This window comes from Neolamprologus brichardi, chromosome 7 (genome assembly GCF_056152115.1).
Source record: "Neolamprologus brichardi isolate AB-2024 chromosome 7, ASM5615211v1, whole genome shotgun sequence".
Taxonomy (NCBI): Eukaryota; Metazoa; Chordata; class Actinopteri; order Cichliformes; family Cichlidae; genus Neolamprologus; species Neolamprologus brichardi.
In genome coordinates, this window is record NC_142110.1 from 42813463 (window position 1) to 42837611 (window position 24149).

At 39.2% G+C, this 24149-nt stretch overlaps 1 protein-coding gene across 2 annotated transcripts in view; it reads left to right on the plus strand.

The window, feature by feature from the left end:
- si:dkey-1d7.3 (transmembrane protein 132D) overlaps positions 1-24149 on the plus strand; it is a 38567-nt gene that overhangs the window by 8563 nt on the left and 5855 nt on the right. For both annotated transcript variants that reach the window (XM_087844461.1, XM_006788752.3), the window contains exons 3-6: positions 1371-1517; positions 5693-5864; positions 9763-9906; positions 15297-15505. In XM_087844461.1, coding sequence (XP_087700587.1) covers positions 1371-1517; positions 5693-5864; positions 9763-9906; positions 15297-15505 — 672 coding nt within the window. The remainder of the gene's footprint in view (positions 1-1370; positions 1518-5692; positions 5865-9762; positions 9907-15296; positions 15506-24149) is intronic.

Sequence of the window (24149 nt, forward strand, 5' to 3'; positions counted from 1 at the left end):
AACTGCTTTCTTTTTGGAAAAAGAGGGAGTCCTCATCTGCAGGTCACTAAAAACAATGCAGGTTTAAGGATTTCTGCATTGGTTTCACTTCTCAGACTCATTTCCTTTTTATAATATAATTAGCCAATCATTGCACTTCAAACAGGGATCTGAAGGATTTGTTCCCCAAGTATCACTTTTCAGTTTTCAGATCTGTAACACTTGTGGTGGCTGAACTTATGATCTAGCTGGGTGCAGCCTTAGAGACAGGGTAAAGAACTCAGCCATCCAGAGGGAGGTCAGCATGGAGCCGCTGCTCCTTTGTGTCAAAAGGAGCCAGCTGAGGTGGTTTGTGCATCTGACCACAATGCCTCTTGGGTGCCTCCCTTAGCGGTGTCTTTCTGAGTATGTCCAATTGTGAGGAGACCCCAGGGGAGACCCAGAACTCGCTGGAGAGATTGTGTATCTCATCTTGCCTGTTAACACCACAGTATCCCCCAAGAGGAACTAAAAATGTTGCCAAGAAAAGGAATATCCTGTTGAATCTGCTACCATCATGGCCCTACATCATATAAGAAGATGGATAGGTGGATGGACAGATGGATGGTTTGACAGAAAACAAAGCTTGTGGTGATAACTGGATTTGCAGGATTTTTCTCGTTTAGCACACTTGTGTGTGTAAGACATGTGATTAACTGATTTTCAGATCTTCTAATGGCTAATGGGAATTAAATAATCCCACTAATTCTCAGCCTTCAAGCAACCTGTGACTCAGTTTGTCAGTGACTCACCTTGTTCAACATAATACGAGCAGCAAAGCACACAAAAGATCGCAGAGAAAACCCACACGTTGTCAATCAAGTGCACACAACCCTTAGTAACCTTAGTACCTGTGTACATTATACTAAAAGATATGGCAAATATTGTTGTTGCACATCCAAAAAGAGACAGATGCAACAGTTCAAATATTTCATTTGAGCGTCAGAACAATTCCGTATAACCCGACGTTGTCCTTTACAGCAGGAAATCATTGCATCATTGCATGGTGAATCAAATGGACCATTACGGCAAAGCTGGGATGGTCAATTTGGGAAAGAAAATCCGTTGGGCATCTTTCTTCGCCTGTAGACAATAATTCTGATGGCAAAAGAGCCAAACGGGACAGGTTAAAAAAAAAAAAAAAAAAAAAAAAAAAAAAAAGGAAATCATTGCATTGCATCATGTTCTGTAATAAAAGATTCAGACATTATGGAGCTTTCTTCATTCCTAATTCTTTATTGTTACACAGCACATCCCCTGTCCTGTGTTTGTTTTTATGACATTTTACAAAAGTGTACAAAGTTGCACTTTATACTAAGTGTCCTATTTATATGTGCATGTCTTTGCTGCAGGGCTGCAGTAAAGATGGGCCTGTCATTCAGTGCAGCTCGGCCCAGTGACTCAGCACTGTGGGACATGGTGGTAGAGCCTGGCAGAGGAGCAGCTCCAAACACGGTGTCTGTTGTTTGCCGCAGGAAGGTTGCTGTCACTGCAAAGAGGTCAGTCTACTGCACGTACAGTGCATATGCCTGTTTTCACTAGACCCTTCACATACCCTTCGTAAAACACAGTTTCTCCACACTCATGAAGCAATCTTTTCTCGTTGTTTATTCTGTGGAGACGTCTATTGTCATAGAGATTTCAATAACCGCTGAAGGAAAAGTGATCAACAGTGTGTGTTCGGTGTTGCATTCACTTCACAGGGCAAAATGAATGTTTTTAGATGAGAAGAAAAAAAAAGAGAAGAAAAAGCAGTATTATGCTTGGTGATGCACAGACTGTATCCATTTTCATATAATAGACATTTTTCTCTGAGGAGGTAAGAGTGTCTCCCTGCGTGTCTCCAATTTCTGCTCAGAATAAATGAGATGTTCTTCAGGTGCAATTTTTTATTCCTTCCCACTAGTAATACTACTCCTACTACTATAACTGCTACTACTATTAATAATAACAATAACAAAATTATGTCCCGTAAAGACTGACCACCCAAAATAGCAGGCATGGGATTTAACAACTAGAGGCCATTAGACTGTCTTTATCCAGTTTCACAAAACCATTACTTCCTGAATATGTTATGGAACCCTGCAAAGGTGTTGTGATCAATAGTGACAATGCTGTTACGTATCATGTATATGAGACTATGCATAGCAAGATTTTCCTGTGTTTCCTGTAAACATAGTACCGAGAATATGATCAGAAGCTGCTTAGCAGGATTACTCTGCTTCATATAAAAACATCATGTGACACTGAGAGAATAAGACTTTAAACTGTGGGGGAAAAGAATAAATCCAGACAATCATATACGGTAACTACTTTGATATTGTTGGTTGTGGTGTTTAAATCCTCTTTTTTAATATCTGGATGTAAATGAATTTCACATAGTCCCTCATATGCAAATATAAGCAAACATGTTTTGTGTGTATAATACTTACCTCTTTTTTTCTTTAAATAAATATATTCTATTTTTCTTTTTTCTTTTTCTTTCTTTCTTTCTTTTTTTTTTTTTTTACTGTAAAACACATTACTTTGTGCAATTATACATTTATGATCATTTATAATCTTAATTCATCTTGGTTCTCTCTGAACTTCCTATAAAACAAAAAGTCCCCCATTTCCCCAGTTCTGTGAGACTTTACCAGTCAAATAGCTTTGAAAAATGAGAAATCAGTAAAGACTTCATTCATTTTAACAGTAAACACAGATGAATTAAAACAGGATTCATAGAACTTTCTCCACCTCTTTTTCCCGATGCACACAAGCTGAATACATCAGTAGTGCCTGATGCTGATGCTGGTGACACACCAGCAGCCACCTCTACCCAGCAACCCCCGCCCACACAAACACACACCACCCGCCATCCGTCCGACCCACATATCCGTAATAATCCATAATCATGGCCACGTTATCCGGGCTTAAGCGCTTGCACGTTCCGAAGTGGAGATTAGGGAGTAGAGATATTCCAAGTCGTGTTTCTTGTGCTGAGCTTCCACTAGGGAACACATACGCACATGCAAGGCCTGCAAACACACACTCGCATGCAAATGCACACAAACACACACACATACTCCCATCACTGTGCTCTGAAGTCATGATGCATCCATGGCTTTAAAGCCCCCTCTCCATAGATGGTTTCTAGGAAAGAGGGTCATAAACCCCTCCTGTGTTTATCTGTCTCGCTCTCACACACTCTCTCTCTCTCAAGGTATTCACATTGTGAATCATTTCAATCTGTTTAAAATCTGCCCGGCTCTATTTTACTTACACGAAAACACATAAAGATTAGAACCTCCAAAAGTTGATTCTGTTCATCTGGACGTAGCGTTTTCTGGGAGAAACGTTTTGTCATTCATCCAAGTGACTTCTTCAGTCTCAGAAGTCTCAAAAGATTAGACTTTTGGAATTAATTTTAGACATTTTAGACATTTTTTTTAAGATTTATTTTTAGCCTCTACTGCTGGAAAGGACAATGAAGCGGAGAGAAAAAGGGGGGAGAGAGCAGGGTAACAACATGCAGGAAGTGCACTGGGGTGGAATCAAACCCATATGCCTTGCAGCATATGGGTTGCCTTCTTACCCCAGTGAGCTCAACCAGCACCTGAGTTTTAAGTGCTCTTTTTATATTAGTGTCTTATTTGGATATTTTATACTCATGCTTTTCCACGGCTCTTATGAAAAATGGAGAAAAAAAACACTTTCCTGTCAAATTGTATGTTTGGCATAAGAAGCTCGACACCTCTTTGATAACAGTTTCAAATGAATATGGGACAAAATGGAAGGAAAAAGTGAGCCTAACTCTGTCCAGAAGTAACAAAATCCACTTACCAGTGTCTCTAACGCTCACTGATTACCACATGGTATCTCTTTAATCTGTACAAAAATCCAAGAGGGTTAAGGGCTAAACCCCTTTTTTTGGCCTGGCAAGCCACTTCCCCCACCCCAATGTCAGTCTTCACACTAAGCTAAGTTGGCATGGTGCTGGTTTATACTAAGAAAAGCTTAATCTTTTTATCTAACTCTAATTTATGCTTATTTACCACTTAAAAAAAGAAAGGCAGAAAATGCTGAGTTTGTTTGGTCGTCATTGCCGACATTTTTCACCGATTTTCTGCGACAAACTTCATGTTACCCACGAGAATCTTTCCCTTTAAATGCAGAAAACAGATTTTCACTTGAATATGTTTCATGTTTTTCCCGCCTAAAGCATCAATTGCAGAACACTTTGATTTCCTTATAATCAATCATTTTAATCTTCAAGCATTTCAAAGCTTACAGTTGTGCACAACCCAAAAAGAAAATGAAAAAGTTTGTTTTGTGTGTTTTCAGTTGCGACCTAGAGTGCTTCACATAACCTCATCGTGACCTCGTTCATTGCACTTTGTTATCGTATAGCGCTCAGTCCTTGGCATACTTTTGATGCAGTGCGAGCGTTTCTGTATATCCTGTATGTGTTTGCATTGCTTTTTCTTACCACCGATTTCAACACTGTTCATCCTTTTAAAATTCAAGTTTCAATCATGTAGAGATTCATTGTTTTGCTTTATGCAAAGTTTTGCTCCACTTCAAAGTGCCACACTTCCATTCACACCCTGCTTCATTTTCCCTTTGATCTCTTCCTACTGACAGGTATGCCTACACACTCTCCAACATTAAATAACATCACATCCCATTTCTTTGACAATCCTTTGACCAGAATACTTGGCTGAAGTCTCTGCCAGCTCACTTAATCTTCTCTCCACACTCTCACTTTATTCTTCCATCTGCTGATGGAAATGAGACCTCATGTGTATCGTCTTTACTTTCCAACATAACATGTGGGTTTTCACAGAGTTCAGATTAAGCTCTCTCCATTTAATTTTCTGATTTCCCCCCATTTTATTCTCCAAGGAACACTATTGACTATTCACTACAGCTAAGCTCCTTTTTCACTTGGACCATTTTTAGTAGGAAAGCTGCATTATGTGAGTGAGTGTACAATCAATACATTATATACACTCACCAGCCACTTCATTAGGTACACCCTGCTAGTACAGGGTTGGATTCCCTTTTGGCTTTCAGGGCTGCCTTAATTTTATGTGGCATAGATTCAACAAGATGCTGGAAACATTCAAAGGAGATTTTAGTCCATATTGGACATGTGGTACTAACATGATACGATAGGATCCTAATATGTTAAGTATCAACCAGCATTACCTTATTATTATGAGGTTACTAACACAAGTCAGCATATGAAATGAATAAAATTATATAAAGAGACCATTTTATTGCAAGCAGGCTGTTATATTGTTAGCAGAATATTACTATACTATTGTTACCACAAGTTTGTGGCCTATTATAACCCAATAACATTACCCCAGTCACATAAAGTTCAATGTGATATTACTTAGCTACAGCCATGCTTGATAAAAGATTATGACCTGGCTTTGTTAATTAAGTGGTAATAATTTGCTATTTGCTAAATGTTCCCTACAACCTTGATATGTAATATGTATTCTCATATTCTACAAAAATGAAATATTAAACTTAAGCATTAAATCCACACCTGCAGTTAGTCAGTCAGTAGTAAAAAAAAAAAAATAGACACAATTGTGCTGACTGCTCTTCACCAAAACATATTTAGGCTTGCTTTAATTTGCCTAAACTCATTTTAAATATAATTTTTTGTATCTCTAAACAGGGGCCTTCTGGAGGTTTTACAACTGGACTTTGTACCAAAAGCTGTTTCACAGCAGGTTGAAAGTCAGACCATCTCCTGGCGTCTGGAGTTGCCAGGGAATGTGAAGGATGTGGGCGTAACGCGGATCTACACCACCCAGAGAGATTACGTGGGGCTGGCACCGCTGGTGATGGTGAGAATTGTTTTAGCATAACGTATATTGGAGTATATTTATTTGAAATATCACACTATAGCATAAATCTATGTGTATAAGATTATGCATGTTTCACATATCTTACAGTTGTTTGCATTCATCTATGCCTTACTTTGTTTTTATTCATGACTGTGATTTAAAGATGTTGCGTAGCCTTCAGGCTTTGTATTGAATTATTTATTCAATCGGTTGTACTCTTATTAATACTGATAGCAAAGAAAGTGGAAGGCTTAAAGTCAGATACCTGATTAGGCAATCTGCCAGGGCATTTAACTTTATCACAGGGCAATATCAGAGCATGCAAGAGCCCCCAGCTACTTCACTCAGTCTCTATGAAATTGGCATTTACTGCCTTGGTTCAAAGAAAAAAAACTGTTTCATATTCTCAATGAATAAACAAGATGAGATGGGTATGTGCATCATATATAGCAAGGTAATGCCACAAGAAAGTGAACTCTTGGCTGCTGAGAAAAATGCCACATTTTCCGGACTTAACATGCACAAATAGTCTTTTTTTTCTGAAAGTGTTCAGAGTCTGTCAGCATTTCCGATGCACTCATTTGCAAGGTTCAATAAACGCGGTAATTAGCATTTTAATTAGTGTCGTCATATCACACTGCAAAGATATAAAGAGGACAAAAACCTTAAAATCTTTTGAAAGTCAGCTCAATCAAATAGTAGAAACTGTCATAAATTTTTGTATTTTGTATTTGAATAGAATGAAATGAATGTCATGTTGTCAGCAAGTTGCTTTTGTGACCAGTCTTCCTTTGTTTAGTTTTTCTTCCATGCCAACTCATTGTGGGTCTCCCCTTTGATCACAGTATTGTGCATAAATATTCAACATGCTTTCACTGATTCCCTGCTGCCACTTGCAATCTCAAAACATTTCGAAAGAAAACTCTCTAAAATGTCAAAGTAGCTCTACTCTACAGTTGTCCTTAAAAGATGATCCACACGTCTATTTTACGGTAACTGTAATTTCAAGTATCATTTGAAAGCCAACACTATATGTTTCATCTGTCACTTGCATAATTCACTTGAGGAAAATGCCCTTTTTCCAACAGTGGAGTGAACTGGCCTTTTTCACAAGGAGGTCGCAGCTCTCGTCATACAAAAACAACTATTACAAGACCATGAATCATCCCCAGCATATTCACAGCTTTGAAAAAAAATTGAACCAATGGAATATCATAAAAATCTAACATTCATTCAAGTGACTGTCGAACAAACATGAATCACAATGTCTGGGAGCAATCCCCCCCCCCCAAAAAAAACCCCCATCAGAATATGATTTATACTGTAGCGTTCATTCCTTTACCACTTATACTCGAGAAGTGAATGAATAAACAAATAATGCTAGAGTTTGCAGCAGAGTGAAAACAAACACCTCTTTTCATAAATCACATGAAAAACAAAGCTGAACTACTTTAGCTGAACTTGATGAAACCAGGTTTCTGCTTATGGTAACATCGACCATCAAGACCTCTCAGTGTGGCACTGGCATCACCACAGAATGAAGCTATTGCTTTCTGATTTTCTGCTATCCCTGATCCAGTGGCTTATGTTTGGGTCAGTGTTGGAGTCTGAACTAGAGCATGTCCTTTTGGAATTGCGGTCAGCAGCTGTCAAGCCAGCAGAGTTCAGAATGTGAAGCTGTCAGGGAACATCTGCCGAGCGACGCCTGGCACTTTATTTCGCAAGTATCAAGAGATAAAAAACCCCACTACTGATCAGCCAAAGCTTCTTACACACACAACGCCTCTGCCTTAAAAAAAAGACATATTCAGAGATCTTATAAACTGGGATGTATTTGTAAATCTGTGTAGAAGGAGGAGTTAAAGTGTAAAATTAAAGCTGCATCAGGCTAGATGACAAGTTGCGGGATAAGCTGCTGCTCTGCACTGACAACGATGTACAGTAAAAGGTGGGAAAATAGGTTAGAAGGTTAGACATGTAATCAGGTTTAGGTGTTAGTCTGTGTTAGTGCTGATCTGTGGGCAATATAATGCACTACAGGAATTAGGGAATTTTCATCCAGGTGTGTGTTTGTGACACAGTCATACTGTCATCGAGGGGAAGTTTTTAGGACATTTAACCAGTTTTAATGTGTGCTTTGATCATTTACTCATGGTAACACTTGGTCTTGCTTCACATTGCTGTTCCTACAGCTATAACAGTGATGACTGTAAAACATGTATGATATGATAGTCTAGCAGGGTCATGAAAGTTTCTTACGAATTGTGGGTTTATTGCAAACAAGGTGTGGACCCAGATGCAGGACTCAGCAGACTGACATGCAACAGAGAACAGAGGGCGATGCAGACAATATATTCACAAGAGGAGATTAGGCCAGAGTGGACACACCTGGGGATCACAGCTGAACAGAATCTGACTGACGAGACAAGAGGAGAACGTAACATCACACACACACACGAGACAGGAGACTATCAAAATAGAACAGGAAGTAACACACACATACGCTGAGATCTAGACTGAGATGTGAACTTGACACTGGGACTGGAGATAAACACATATGGAAATATGACTGACAGACAAAAGGATGAAACAGAAGAATATGGGAATAGGAATGGATAAACATAGGGACACGTATTAACTTAATAAGGCAGGAAAGCTAGATAGAACAGAGACCGGATAAACATGGGAACATGAATGGGGATAACAAAAGGATAACAAAACTTGGAGACTAGACAAGAACCAGAAACTAAAAATAACAAATTCTGTTTCTCTTCAGAATAGAAAACTCCAACATTTCATAAATTCAAAAGAATGAGTAATGAGTCCAGAACAAGCTCAGAAACAGCCTTGAAAATCCAAGACCATGACAAAATGTTGGCCAAAGACTTTTTCCTACTGAGTTCCTTATTATTAAAAAAAAATTTTAAAAAAAAGAAAAGAAAAAGGCAACAACATGGTGTTTGAATATAAGTGTCATTTTGCCCCATACCTTAACTCACTTAATAATGAACTTAGAATTAAAAATATGTGTGTATGGGTTTTAATACGACAGCACGGTGGCACGGTCGTTAGCACTGTTGTCGCACAGCTAGAAGGTCCTGAGTTCAATTCCACCATCAGGCCGGGGTCTTTCTGTGTGGAGTTTGCATGTTCTCCCTGTGTTTGCGTGGGTTGTCCCCGGGGACTCCGGCTTCCTCCTACAGTCTAAAGACATGCAGTTATTGGGGATAGGTTAATTGATCAGTCTAAATTGCCCATAGGTGTGAATGTGAGCGCAACTGGGTTTTTTTTGTCTGTGTGTGTAAGCCCTGCGACAGACTGATAATTAAAATATGTACCTGTATGTTAGTGTAATTTACAGATCTGGTACATTGCTTCTGCTCTCCGACACTCCCTTGACAATCATGTTAAAGTAATAATAATATACTATAATTACTATAGTTATAGTATATAACTATAATATTGTAAAGTTCTGTCTGTCTCTCTCTTTTTTTCTTTGCACGGTCGAGGAGCGTATCAGGTCACATCTCACTGCGTGTTATACCTGTATAACCGTGCACGTGACAAATAAAGAATCTTGAATCTAAAACGATACAAAATAATCTTTAAAAAAGATCCAGAGTCAAAAAGTGCATGTTCTTCTGCGGCTGATGTGTTGCAAGAGGGGCTGGATGTTTTGGGAATATGGTTAGAGCAAAGATTCATCCCTTTGGAAGCGCGTGACTCTTTTCACTCTTTCAGCTAATATCTAGGAATTAGGCTAAAAATGTTAACAAATGATTCCCAAACTACTAACTGTGTGGCTCTGTTTCTTTGTACACAACACCAAAAAAGCCATGATGTTGTGTTAGCCTAGACTGCTAGCATGTGCTTTATTTGCCCTTCTTTTTTTGCCCAGAACGCAGATATATTGAATACTGCAGTACTGACAGGAAAAAGAGTTTCAGTCCCAGTGAAAACTCTCGCTGTTGAGGCCAGTGGTTCAGTCACTGACGTGACCAACTACACCAACTGTAGATCTACAGATGAGGATGTGCTCAAGGTAAGTCAAGAAAACTGTTAGCATGATTTCTCATGTTTCTGGTTAGTGTGTTTGGCTTTTTATGAAATAAGTAACCTAAGCTAGAACGCATAGTGTTAACTGTGTATATGAGTTCTGTATTATGCACGATTAATAAATAATTACATAAAAAAATAGCTACATCAGCTAATGCAGTTATTACAGCAGATGTAATTGAAGGATTGATGCAATCGATGTAGATACTGTTTTGAATTGAATGAAAATCAGGAGTCATTTGCACAAAAAGTGAAAGTGAATTTTAATACAAAAAAAAGAAATAGTTCATGAATCGTTCTGGTATATGCCTCTAAGACATCCACTGTCACTGTGGCATCACACACAACAAGCCCAACTCTAGTGTGTCAGTGTGTGCTAAAGTATTACAGATAAAAGCAACCTCTTCCAATATAGCACAAGCTTATGCTCACACCACTCAGTCATTAAGTGATTTGACCTTTGTGCAATGGATTCATGTTACTAGGACAGAAAAAGAAGTGAGGGTGACGGAGAAGAACTGGAAAATTAGAAAGATTTTTGTTATTTTCTATCAGACAGCTGACCTGCCATGGGCTGAGTGTAAGGCAGTAAGTAAACAGTAAGAGAGTGAGAAAAGAGCTGAAGAGAGTGAGACTGCGTTTGTAATGATTTTCTGTATCAACTGAATCCAGTTATTATGTGTCTCTGAATGAATACCTTATGCTTCCTGTAGTCACCGACTCTCTTAATGCAATACCACTAACTGGGTGAAGTTGAGGGCTAAAACCACAGATTTAACTCTTTATAGCATAAGCGGAACAGACTGAACCTTTATTGGGGAATTCAGTTGTATGAAGTATATGCAGATGGAGCTATATTACACATTTTCCAAAACAAACCTATGCGCTATCCCGTACACAGAAAATATGGGATGCATTGGCATTGTATAAAGGACTGGAGGGAAAATTAAATGTAATCAATTTTGTAATCAAACAAAGCACTCGAGGTTATGTTATATCTTTCATATCCAAAACAACCGTTCATATCTAATTTTATTTTACTCTGAAACTCTTCCCTTCCTGTGTTGCCATGCTGGACACTAGGATAACAGTGAGATTTCAACCAGTTTTACAGACGGGGGAACATTTCTCTTGGGACAATGACGAGCAGTCACCAAAAATCAATGAATCTGGGATTTCTGATCCTGCAAGCACTGAGAGGGAATCCCATAGCATTCACCCCTTCTGCACCAGTTAGATCTTTAAACTTGCAGTGGTAATAGGCCGATGCAGCCTGTTTTTTAGTCCTGCATGTGAAATAGTTATTGTAGATACACCATCAGTGGATTGTTATGTGAAAATGAAGGCGCATTACTTCTTCTCTTTATGCTAATTGTGTGTTTTCTTACTGCGATTACTGTAATAATGCAGTATGCCATTACTGACCCTTTGAAATAATCAGCCATCATTTTTATTATTATTATTATTTTTAATGTATTTTTTTTTATTTTTCTTATTTTGAGAATACATAATTGTGACCAGTGGGATAATTTCATGCTGCATATCTGAATTAACATATTTCTTCAATGCAGTCTTAAAAAAACACATTAGATATTTTTAGGCATCCCAACACATTAACACATTTAAAACTCTGGCTTGTTCCTAATCTTGCAGAGACCAATTGCTGGACCTTTGGTAGAGAAATGTGCCATTCTTGTCTGATATAGGATTATAGCTGCTCTGGTTTGGGGTCTTCTTTGTTGTATTTTTTTATTCTAGATGGGCCAAATGTTTTGAATAGCTGAAAGGTCTGGACTGTGGACAGGCACGCTGACCACCTGGACTCTTCTACTTTGACATCATGCTGTTGGAATAGCTACAGTATGTGGTTGTCTTTCTCAAATATGCAAGGTCTTCCCTGAACACATCATATGTTGCTCTAACACCTTTATCTATATTGATGGTGCCCTTCCAGATGTGCCATGTTTTCCAAAAAGAATTTCAAAATTCAATCGGTCTGACCACAGAACAGATTTCCACTTTCCTTCTGTCCACTTTAAATAAACTTTGGCCCAGTGAGGACATGAGGGTTTCTGGGTGTTGTTGTTATATATCCTAAAATAAATATTGCTGTTTTTCCATATTTACTGCAACTGATAGATTGTTGTTGTCCTTCAAGCAGGCCATCAACTTCTCTGTTTTTGGTCAAAACCTTAGACGATTCCTGGAATTACCTCATAAAATCCTCCTATGTCATGTTAGAGATTTTAAAAATACCATGTGTTCCTGTCTGTATAAACCGTGTTTGTATAAACTTAATATATGTATCCAGCACCCAGGCTGAACACAGCTAGTCTTTTGTGTTAAAATATTATACTGACCTTTTATCCTATAGTTCTAATGCATGCATTCTTGTCTCATGATGCGAAGAGGAAGAATGAACACTTTTCATGTAGTACTTTACTAATGCATTGATACATAGTTTGTTTTTTTAAACCCTTCTAACCTGAAATAGTTTTATGGTGAATTTAGGAAGCATAATAATGTAACAGAAAGAAAGCAATTAACACAACATGAAGTTCATGGACTGCCCATTCCAACACATTTCAGCAGTCTCCCAAACAGAGATCAACAGAAAACAACACAAGCTGGGAATGGTAGATAAAACATTCACTATTATTGAGCACTGCAGTAAAATTCATTGCTCTGAAATATATCTGATAGGCTGAAATATGCAATAGGCTGAAGTACAGAAGAAAAGATGCACAGTTAAAAGAATAAAACTGCAGTATAAAGAATATCTAATTGTGCAATTTCAATTTCCTCCAGTTAACATCCTTCTTGTCCTACTTTCCAATTATCTTTTTATAACTGCATGCTAAAGTAATAAGTAAATACACAGTAAAAGTTTATGGAGTGGAATGAGTTTATTCAGGTAGCGTTTTCTCATGTCTCTCACAATACACTGTAAGCGGGACCCACAAATCCCTGTAGTATTTTAAATTACGTGTCATGAGTCAAGTTTTATGCATATTTAATTGTCTGGACTCCAGTAAAATCCAAGGCAATATCTTTGTTTTAAAAATAAATGAGGGTCAAGCGGTCCTCCTGATGCCTTCCTTGCAACAAATTCACACAGCTGGCAATGCCACTGTGTGCCTCTGATCTCCTCGAGTGCTCCTTACACCTCACACCCTCAGAAACCCCCTGCTTCCCTTTCTAGTCATAGTAGGAGAGGGGGAGGCGGGGAGATGACTTTGTTAGGCCTTTGTTTGAATTGGCTTGAGAGGCATTTAATAAACACAGAAATAACGTATTATTTATAATTGATGTAACACATTACTCATTACTTTTCTTAAAAGTAATGCATTTTCTTACTTAACTACTCCCCAGTGGAGGTAATTCAATGCACTCTGCAACATAGCCTAAAATAAATTGTCATTGTTTAGGTTTGTTAAGAAGTTAAAAACATTCCCAAAGTGACTTTAAAACATGTGCAGGGAGAAACGCCGTATACAAACCTGACTGCACATCACTCTATTTGTTACCTGCTGAAACTCGGGCTGCTGGGCTGCAAGTCAGCATGCACTCAGCTTCATCAAACAGAGTTCTTTGCTAGCTTTGTGTTTGTATGCAGTGTGTGCAGATGCTTGCAAAGAACCAGCGTTGTGTTAGCAGTATAGCGCAGCTTTTTTCTGTCCTGGACATAGTTTGTGCTTTATTATTGTGCTCTTTTCTTATCGTGCAGTGCAGTGCAGTGTGTAGGAGGAGAAAAGGCATATTGGACTGTATATTTAGCGGTCTATCATGTAGATAACTGAAGCTTTATGACACATGTGATAACATAACTACAATTGTAATGTGGATACTGGATTTAGTAAAGCAATACAGTACGTTTATATTACTATATCACTGAAAAATGTAATGTGATTGTATAATTGCTACTTGTTGGCTCTTTAAAATATCAAGCTTTAGTTTCTTGGTTATGGACAACATACACCCAGTTTGGTTATAAGGATCTTTTGCTACCACCTTTTAATTAGGGTTAGTTTATGTTTTTCCACATGCTTGGTAAGCTTTGATATCAGGGTGTGGGTAGTTGTTGCTGGCCTGTATTTTTTTTTCTGTCACACTCTTGTCCCTTGCTGGAATAAATTTGAATTAATGTTTGTATCTTCACCCCTTAAAATTGTGGGCTGCTCTGCAACTTTTGACATGATAAATAGTAAATCTAGTAAATCGATAGTTTGAAGTCTGCACATTATACAGATAATTGAAAACATATGTAGGCTAATAAAGTGACAACATAACTATTTGACTAGCAACATGTTGCAAAAAAATAAAAAAATAAGAAAATCATGTTTATACACACTGTTCAGGCCCACAGACAGTCATTTATCTAAGTCGGATAAAGGATCAATGAGGTAGGTGAACATTTACAACTGGTGCATTCTTTCCTGTGCTATCACATGAAGATGAGGGGTGGTAAGTTAAAAAGAAATACGTTTGATCTATTTGCTAGCAGTAGATATGGCATCCCTCATCTTCCACCGTCAAATCGTCTGCTGACTATAGAAGAGGAAGTTGAACTGGAGAGCTGCCCAAGAAATCTGAGTCATGAACAGTTAGCATGATGAACTGCCCCCTGTCATCATTTCCATGAGAGTTCAGCTCGACTTGCTTCAGAATTCATTCCTCCTGCTTTTTCCTCACTTTTCCCTCCTCCTTTTTGCCTCCCTCTCTCCAGTGCTCCATTCTATTCTCCAGTCTAGTGCTCTCCAATTACCTTTGTGGAGCCACTGGTTTGTTAAGATAAGTACGGCGGCAGTGGAGATAGGCCTCCAATCTTAAATAAAACACACCAACTGCTGTGTCTCACCTCATTGCGCTCGCTGGTGGGGATTGTGGCACTCCAACCTACAGTAAGGCATTACAGGAACAGTCATAAAGGAGAGCTAATTTACATTCAGTAACAGTTTCATAGAGACCACAGATGTGAATTTACATGACATAAACACAAACACGCTGCAATTCCCAGGCCAGACTTTGAAAGTGGTGTGAAATTAATAAAATGTTGCTATGTGTGTGGTTTTGCCTTATTGGGTTTGGCGGCTCTGTCCCCTTTACCCTCTCATCATCCATATATTCAAACTTATTCAGTTTGCATAGGCTTTACATTAAAAGACCTTCACCAGGGTACATCCAGAGAATATTGATTTCACATCACTAGATGACAGTCCAGTCCCAGTTCTGGTCAAGTGATTCCTGTGTACATTTTAAAATAACTTTCTTGTTCGGTATATTTACATAAGTTTTCGAGCAACTTTGAGTTTGTGAACCAAGACATACTTCTTGAGGCCTTTGTTCTTTATTTTTCTTCTCTATTTTTCTTTCCAGGTGTCAGAGCGCTGCAGCTATGTATATCTAAATGGGAAGGAAACCAGAGGGAAAAGTAGGATAATGCTCAACTTTACATATGGTTTTCTGAGTGCCCAGCTGGAGATGAGTGTATGGATGCCCCGTCTTCCCTTGCGTATTGATGTGGCTGACCCTGAGCTTAGCCAGATCAAAGGCTGGAGGGTTCCCGTTACTACTGGAAACAGGAGGTAAGGCCTGACCAACTGCCGTACATCTATTGTTCCTTGGGGTTCTGTTACCTTCTGTCACCTGCCTTACCTGTAACGGTGTGTTCACACCGAACGCGATGGACGCGAACAAAAACGCCCCTAATTTGACGCGTGCACATTCGCGCCTCAACGCGTGTCCAAGAAAAATCCATCGCGCGTCAAAATATCATATTTTGACGGTATCTTTGCAAGATGGCAGCTGTCGAGCTAGCGCTTGAAGAGAGAGTCTCCCTTCTCTATGTACTGTGGAGAGCAGAGCAGCGGCGTAAAAGACGTCCTCGCCGTACCTGGGTCCATCAGATCCTCCAGAGGCGTGAGCAGTTTGGTGAGTTTCACCATTTGCTCCAGGAGCTGCGCCTGGATGACGGCCGATTCCAGCGATATCACCGTCTTTCACTCGGCCAGTTTGAGGACCTGCTTTCCCGCGTCGGTCCCAGAATCGCCCGCCTAGACACCAATTACAGGCGCTCAATCCCACCTGCAGAGCGCCTGTCCATCTGCCTGAGGTTAGTAAAAGTATTTAATACGGTAGTCCTTTATTGATACCTGTGCTAATATATGCTAAACCATCCATTTATACACTGCTAACATGGATGTGCTATGCTAACAGTGAATGCACTCGGTGTTTACTGATAGCAAACTGTGGTATGGAGACGACTGTTTATAATATTTCTAGTGATACTCAGAAGGTCTCATCAAGTCCCGATTTAATTCAATTTATGCTGTTATCAGTGTTTGCAACGATAGCATGGCTGTGGTGTCATATCAATGTATGCGCTCGGTGTTTGCTGATATCAAACTGTAGCATTAGGACCACTGTGAGTTAACCTTTGTAGTGATACTCACTCCTTTTTATTTAGACCTGGTTTAATTCTGGGATAGTTGAATATTTGTATATAATCACCGCAGACTGTTTTAGATTATATCTAATATATATCATGTAATTATCCTTATAATTACAAAATGTTTTATGTAAGATTTATGTTTTGTAATTTGTAATTTTGGAATTTCAATAATGTATTTTGTAACTGCAGTACACATAATACTCATTTTAAACAATTTTGTCCAGGTTCCTTGCCAGCAAACAACTCCTCCAGAGAGGCTGTCCTGGTGAGGGAGAAATTCATGGCTCACTTCTCGGCAGAGGGAGCTGTGTCTTGGCAACCAAAGGAGTAGCCTGTTTGAAGTCCGAGTGACTTCCCCACAACGGCTCTTGTAAGAGCCACCCACAAACCTCTAAAGAGTGTTCCTGTCTTTTTAAATTTTTCTTAATAAATGGAGCTCTACTCCAAAATAAACTAACCTCTTTTTACTCTCTTAAGTAACTTGTCTTCACTATGTTCCTATATACAGTGTGGTGCAAGTTTGGGCAACCTTATTAATAGTCATTATTTTCCTGTATGAATCGATGTTACAATGAAAAATGTCACTTACATATATCATATAGGAGACACACACATTGATATACACTAAATATTTATTTCATTTCTCTTTTTTTGTGTTGCCAATTTATGCACCTGCTTGATTTAGTTTAAACAGTTATTGCACACTTTCTGTAAATCCAGTGAACTGCATTTCACTTCTCAAATATCACTGTGTGTGTCTCCTATATGATATATTTAACTGAGAATTTTTATTGTGACAACCAATGATTTGTACAGGAAAATAATTACTTTTCACAATGTTGCCCAAACTTTTGCATCCCACTGTATTAGTATGTTTTGTCATTAGTATAATATGAAATAAATTCTACTTGTGTCAAGTCGGGTGCCAATATTTGCTGTGTAGTAGAACAGAGACATTTGTCATTATAAATGTTCATTTGAAAAAATATATAAATTCAGTAACAAAAACATTAAACATAAATATATGAAATTTAACTATTTACAGAGAAACAGGAATAAAAAGGACCCAGCTTGGAGTGGAAGAGTACCAGGGAGAAGGAGGAGAAAAATAAGAACATTGTTTCTGCCCTGGAGAGCCTGCTGCCTCATCAGAAAACTACTGATCATTAGGGTCCAATGTTTCCAAATTTAACACAGCTGTGCTGTTTTCAAAAGCTAATTTATAAATTTGAAATTTCACGAATTCTCGTGTCTGAGGCGGCATGCTCTCCAGAACAGGAACAAGGCCGAGGAGGAAATGTTCTGTTGGAGATGGGCGTGGCCTCTTTAGGGACTCCAGGATGGCCAGCTCCACCGCCGATGGACCGTCCTGGGACCCGTCCCTCGACCGCCTTCGAGCTGTCCTCCTCTGTGGGCCTGTAAAACACAGCACAAAACAACACAAAGTAATGAGAAGGCTGCTACTAGATTTTCATTTTCAAAATTGAAAAAAACAGGCTATAAACAGATTGGTTGTAGATATTTAGTAAAGGTGATCACAAGGGAATTCAAGCAAGTGAAAAGCTGTCAGTGCTTGATGTTCATACCTGTGGGTGCAGCAGCAGGAGCTGAGGGACCAGGGACTGGGGAGCCAGGAGAAGAGACAGGGGAGCACTCTGCTGCATGATTACTTGACTCTATCAAGACAATATTAAATGTTAACAGGTTGAAGACAATAGTCATAGAGAATATCATATTATTATATACTTATATATACTTATATACTTATTATTATATACAGTGGTCTCTCATTTATTGCAGCACATGAACAGTAGTCACAGTTCTCACAAGTTGATTCTCAAAGTGCAAACCTTTGTCGATTTTAAAACGTAAAAGTATTATGCCACGCTTTTTCTCCGTCTGCGGCGCCACTTTTGTGCGCCTTTTTTGCTCCCGGTCCAGGTGTCTATTTCCGAATGAGGGTCATAGTCATGAGTGTTTTTGTGCTGTTTTTTCTATTGGACGTGATGGTTATCAAAACCAAACATGATAAGTTTGGCAAGCGCAGGAGACACGACAGGGAGGAGATTTGTCATTTGGGCTGCAGAATGCAATGCGCATTGTTGAAAGCTGTACGGTGCAATAAAAAAAAAAATCAGCGAAAAGGCGAGGCAGTGACGGATGAACAGCGGGACTACTGTATACCGTTTATTAATAAACAAAATATATTCCTGTATGACAACACGCATAAATTAACTGCCTACATTAATTCACTGTAAACATACCTTCTGACTGACACTCCCCTGCTGCCTCTTCGGGCTGTCCCTGGTCCTCGGGGGAGAAGTTCTCCACGGTCCGCGCCATATTACCACTTATTCCCGCGGGGTGAGTAGGGGGTCCAGAAACCCGATGACCGCGAAGAACTCCCATCTTCTCCCCGATCCTGCTGCAGACCCACTCCTCTTCTCCTTCTCTGTCTTCTTCTCCTTATTATAAGTGTCCCTGAGGCTCTTCCACTTTCTCCTGCAGATGTCCTCTGAATAAACCCATTATCTTGTTAGCGGAAAGGTATTTGTACATCAGTGGGAAAATAGCGGGACAGTAGGCGGGCTTGCTAGCTTTTGCGCGGCTTCATCGGGTCAGTCTGAAAATTAAAAAGAAGAAGGAATGAACTTACCAGGTTGCCCGATCTCCTCACTTATGTGTCTCCAAGCTAGGTCCTTTTTATTCCTGTCTCGGTAGACGTAGTAGCTAGCATCATATAGCTCTGGGTGATTAGCCACGGCACTGATGAGCTTTTCCTCCATACTGAATGAAGTATGAAGGGCTGGCTGGATCTGCCCCTTTGACCTAGGTCAGAGCCACGTCACCAGGCTTCTGATTGGTTGTCGCGGCGCGATTTGACGCTGGAGTTCAGATTTTTCCAACTCGAGCGGTAGACGCGAAACGCGCGTATGCACAAAATGCAACACAAAAACTCACGCGCGTGGTTTTTTTCGCGAGTCAAACGCGCCAGACGCGCTACACTGACGCGCGTTTCACACGTGTCATCGCGCTTTTCCATTGACTTTACATGTAAACCTGACGCTCTATTCGCGTCCATCGCGTTCGGTGTGAACACACCTTAAGACTTTGCTTTGAAGTACTGAGTCAAATCCTAAAGCTTTTTTCTGCATGAAAGTTTACTTATGCATCATCAATAGTTGGCTAACCTCATCTATAGCATAGAGAAGAATAAAAGTGATGTCACGACTGGCTTCCAAAGTGTTGTTTATAAGCCTTGGCGTGAGTGTTTCTGCCACCTTGACTGCAAAAGACGAGTAAAAACAAGATGTAGAGAGCGGTAGGTCTGACTGTGAAACCACGCACTCATTGGCTAGCAACTTGCGATTAACAATTTTTATATGATAGAGAATCCTCCATTTTGAAGCATGGTATTACCAGGAGTTACAAAACAGACTTAATCTTTTGTTCAATATGACCCAACATGTTTACAGAGGCCAAGACCTAAAGCTGTTCCCATTGACCTATACGTCATAGGCATGTGACATATAGGAATGGAAGTCTGTTTCCTACCACAGCTAACACCATCCTCCACAAATTCACTGCACATATATATGGCACAATAAAGTGCTATTCTATTATTACTGCTGTTTCAGATAAAAACCAGGTTTAAGTCTGAAGTTGATGTTTAACCTGTAAGAAATCTTTGCTGTGTTGTTTGTTTGTTTTTTTTAAATGTTTTTGTTGACACTGGCTCAGAAACAATCAGCTGGTACATGTTGAGACTGTTAATGGTGGTGTTGAATTGAATGACATTATACTGAGTGGTGTGTTTCTAATATCCATCTGTGCACTCTTTACAGTCAGTCATAGCAAACAACATCACATCTGTGTTTGGTACATTAGTGAGCAGGCGAGTGTAAAGGCAACGCAGTTGCCCTGGAGGTAAAGGTTAGTGGGATTTTACTCAATACGAGTCACTATTTTCCCCACTCAATACTAATGATGATGGCCACCTGATGGGCTGTCATTTCCCAAAACATTCACTACCCAGCTCTGGGCTCAAAGGGACATTAGGTCAGTATTGTGAAATTTCAACAGTGATTGTACTGACTATTCTCTATTTTTCTCTCACTTTCGCAAGTAATAAAGGTGCTCAATGTTATTTTCCATCCTATACTGTGGAATACACTAATCTCTCTCTCTCTCTCTCTCTCTCTCTCTCTCTCTCTCTCTCTCTCTCGATAGATAGATAGATAGATAGATAGATAGATAGATAATATAATGCAGGCAAAACTTAAGGTCAGACTTCTTATGGGTTTTTCATATGTTTATATCTTAAAAAACTATGTAGATTCATGGAAATTTTTCACCTCAGCATGTTTTTCACTCTCTTTTGGTTTCAAAATAAACTCTTAAACACTTGTAGAATGTAAAACACTTGTAATCAATGAACACTTATACTGTTTAATTAACACTAATACTGTGATTATTGATTTGCAGCCTAGCAATCCTAAAAAGGCGTGCTGGTTTAAGGGTTATTGAAAAAACGAATTGAAAAGTGAGGAAACATAGAAATCTCAAAGTTTTGTGGTACAGTGTTTCTAAAAGCTACTCTCTGAAATCTTAAAAATCAAGGGCAAAATATACATCACTGTGCAAATGTCTTTTACCATCTCTCATTTCTTTACATTTTTCTTGCAGTGATTTATTAAAACATGTCCAAACATACATGGAAATACAGTATCAAGAGCAAAAACAGAGTTTGCGTAGTTCTAATGAGCTTGAAACTCATAGGTGGTATGAACACTTTGTCTGTCAGCACAGCCTGAACTCTCTTAGACAGCTTTCTTATAATTAAGAAGTTTTTAGCTTCTCCAGACTTCTTGAAGGGCAGTCAAAGGTTTCTTCATTTATCTCAGATGCAGATGGTATTGCTAAATCTACAGTATAACCTGTGAAGTCATGGTTAGACTTGTAGTCAAGACCACCTAAACCAAGACCAAGACAATACCAAGACCAGAGGTTATCGAGACCAAGACAAGACCAAGTCAGACCGAGTCAAGACCAAGACAAAGTCGAGACGAGACCAAAACCAAGACCGAGACAAAAAAGTCTTAAACTGCAGCCAGATGCTGCTTCGTTTACGGGTGTCAGGCATATTTATGTGTTTTTGCGATGCACTCGCACAGCCCTCCTCATCGCTGTCTACTGTCTCACTCACTGAGAGGACAGACGCACGCTCCACTTGACTGTCACGTCTCTCACCCTCTCTGTTTTCCACATAATGATATTATCCTATATTCTCGCATATGATTGGCCACAATATGGAGGGCTTGGAGCATAGCTGAGCCACTGTGTGAGAGCTGAGCAGTGAAAGGAAATTAAGTGAGGAGCCGGCTCTCGCTCAATGGGAGTCGACTCTTCTGATTCACTACAAAGCACTCTCTAAGCACGGCTCTTAGAGCCGATGCTTTTGCGCATGACACATTATCGAACGTTAAGTTGTGTGTCATGGATACAGTTGACTCCAAATCTCCCAACCACTGTGTCGATCTGAGACAGCAAGACCGAGACAAGACTGAGGAATCCAAGACCAAGACAAGACCAAGACCACGTAAAAGTGGTCTCAAGACCAAGACCAGTCTCGGGACAACCAACTCTAGTCGTGGTTCAGAGTTTTCAACCTTAGTTGTTCACAGGTTCTAAAGAAGAATCAACTAATAGTTGTTCGGGGGAAAAATTGCAAAGATTTTTTTAAGAGGAAACAGCGGCTTGGCATGGTCAAGTACTTGTGTTATCAAAGGTTTGGAAGTATGGGTACCCATGAAAGCTTTATTTATCTCTCTTCATCCCATCTCTGACAGTCCAGCATTCACACATCATAACAGTTTACAGCGTGTCGATTTCTTAAATCCCTAAGATGCTGCCAAAATGCATATTTAGGGTTTAAACTATAAAAGAAGGCATTTACAGGCATTTTTTGACCACATCCAAAATTTGCAGTTTGTCAGTTTGCAGGTGATCTAGTAAAGTCTCTGTAACCTGCACAAATTTTACTGGTTGACAGGGATATACTTTTCTGCATTCATAATTCAGTCAATTTTAAAGCGATCCCCAACAGCACTGAATGAAATGTAGCACCAAACTGTGACAGAGCATCCACCATTTTTTAGAGGTGGCTGTTGAAATTCACTGTTGCACTTCTCTTTTGAACTCCTCTGTACATATTGACAACCATTTTAACCAAAAATGTCCAGATTTGGATTCGTCACTCTCTGTTGCCACACATTTTTAAACCACTTATTGTGTAACTTGGCATACCTCTGTCAAACCAAACCTCCGAAACCTTCGTATTATGCTTGATTCAGCCATGCCATTGGAGAGCCAGTCTCGTGGATTAATGAGAAACTGTTTTTTTTAGAAATATTTCTAAACTTTGAACTCTTGTGTCAAAAGCTGAGTTAGAGATGATTATTCATGCCTTTATTTCATCTCATCGTGATTAGTGTAACAGCCTTTTCAACTGTTTGAATAAGAGGATCTTGACCGTCTCCAGTTGGTACACAACTCTGCTGTTTTCTGTACCAGAGAGCCCTGCGTGGTCAAGTCCCAGCCTATATTTCTGACTTTCTAGAATCCTACACCTCTTCTCGCAGTCTGAGATCTTTCAGTCTAAGGCTGTTAACAATCCCACAAACTCATTTTAAGACCAGAGGGGATAAATCCTTTAGAGTTGTGGGTCCCTGATTGTGGAATTCCCTCCCTCTGTTTGTGCTGTCTTGATTCTGCTGATTCTTTTAAGAAGCAGCTGAAAACTCATTTATTCAGACTGGCTTTTAACTTGTTTTAGGTTGTATGATGTTATATATATATATATATATATATATATATATATATATATATTCTGTTTTATGTTTTTATCTTCTGTGTTTCTTATGCCTGTTTTTATTGTAAAGCACTTTGTAGTTTTTGACCTGTGAACGGTGCTGTATAAAAAAAGTTTATTCAGCCTTTTCTCTCTGTTTCCTTTGAGAATGGCTTCATGAAAGATTGAAAGACTCAGTAAATAGTAGATGGATCTGCTGAAGGGCCAGATGCATTTCTCAGGCCTTGTTTCAGGTCTTTGGTGGATGTGATTTTCAGATACTGTTTATTTCTTGTAGGTAGTGTTTTTTGGGGTTTTTTTTACGGATGTCACTTATTCTTTTGTTCTACACTTGTCCATTGCACACCCACCTTGTGATGTGCCAAGTTTTGGTTTATAGTTCTTTGGGAATCACTTGTTTGGTGCAAAAATATTATTTTAATGCCTATTAAACTGTGTTATCTTTGACATTTTTTAGACCAATCAAAAGAAATGGGAACAAATAATGTATTTTGTGATAGGCAGCTAGTAACAAAGTGCCTAAGGACACAATTTCAAACAATTTCTTTCCTAAGTTTTAGTTTTTATGTGCAGACACAACCCTGGTTCATCCTGGGTGAATGATTCATAGGTCAGTATTATGAAGTTCAATAACTGGATATAGAAGAAGTGAAAAAGCAGCCAATGTCCAAAAAACTCTGAAAGACTTCCAGAAAGCCCGGAGAAATATTTCTCATGACCACTTTTAAAAAGTACAAAAAAATCTGACTCCTTGGTAGCAAAATATAAAGAAATGAGGGGTGGCTCAAAAGTTCTGAACAGAACTAGTACATGTATGTGATGGAGCAAAAATAAGTCCTGTTCATTCCCTGCATATGGAAGGCCAGCAAGATGCTGATCATTTTCATGAACTAGATTTAAAGTAACT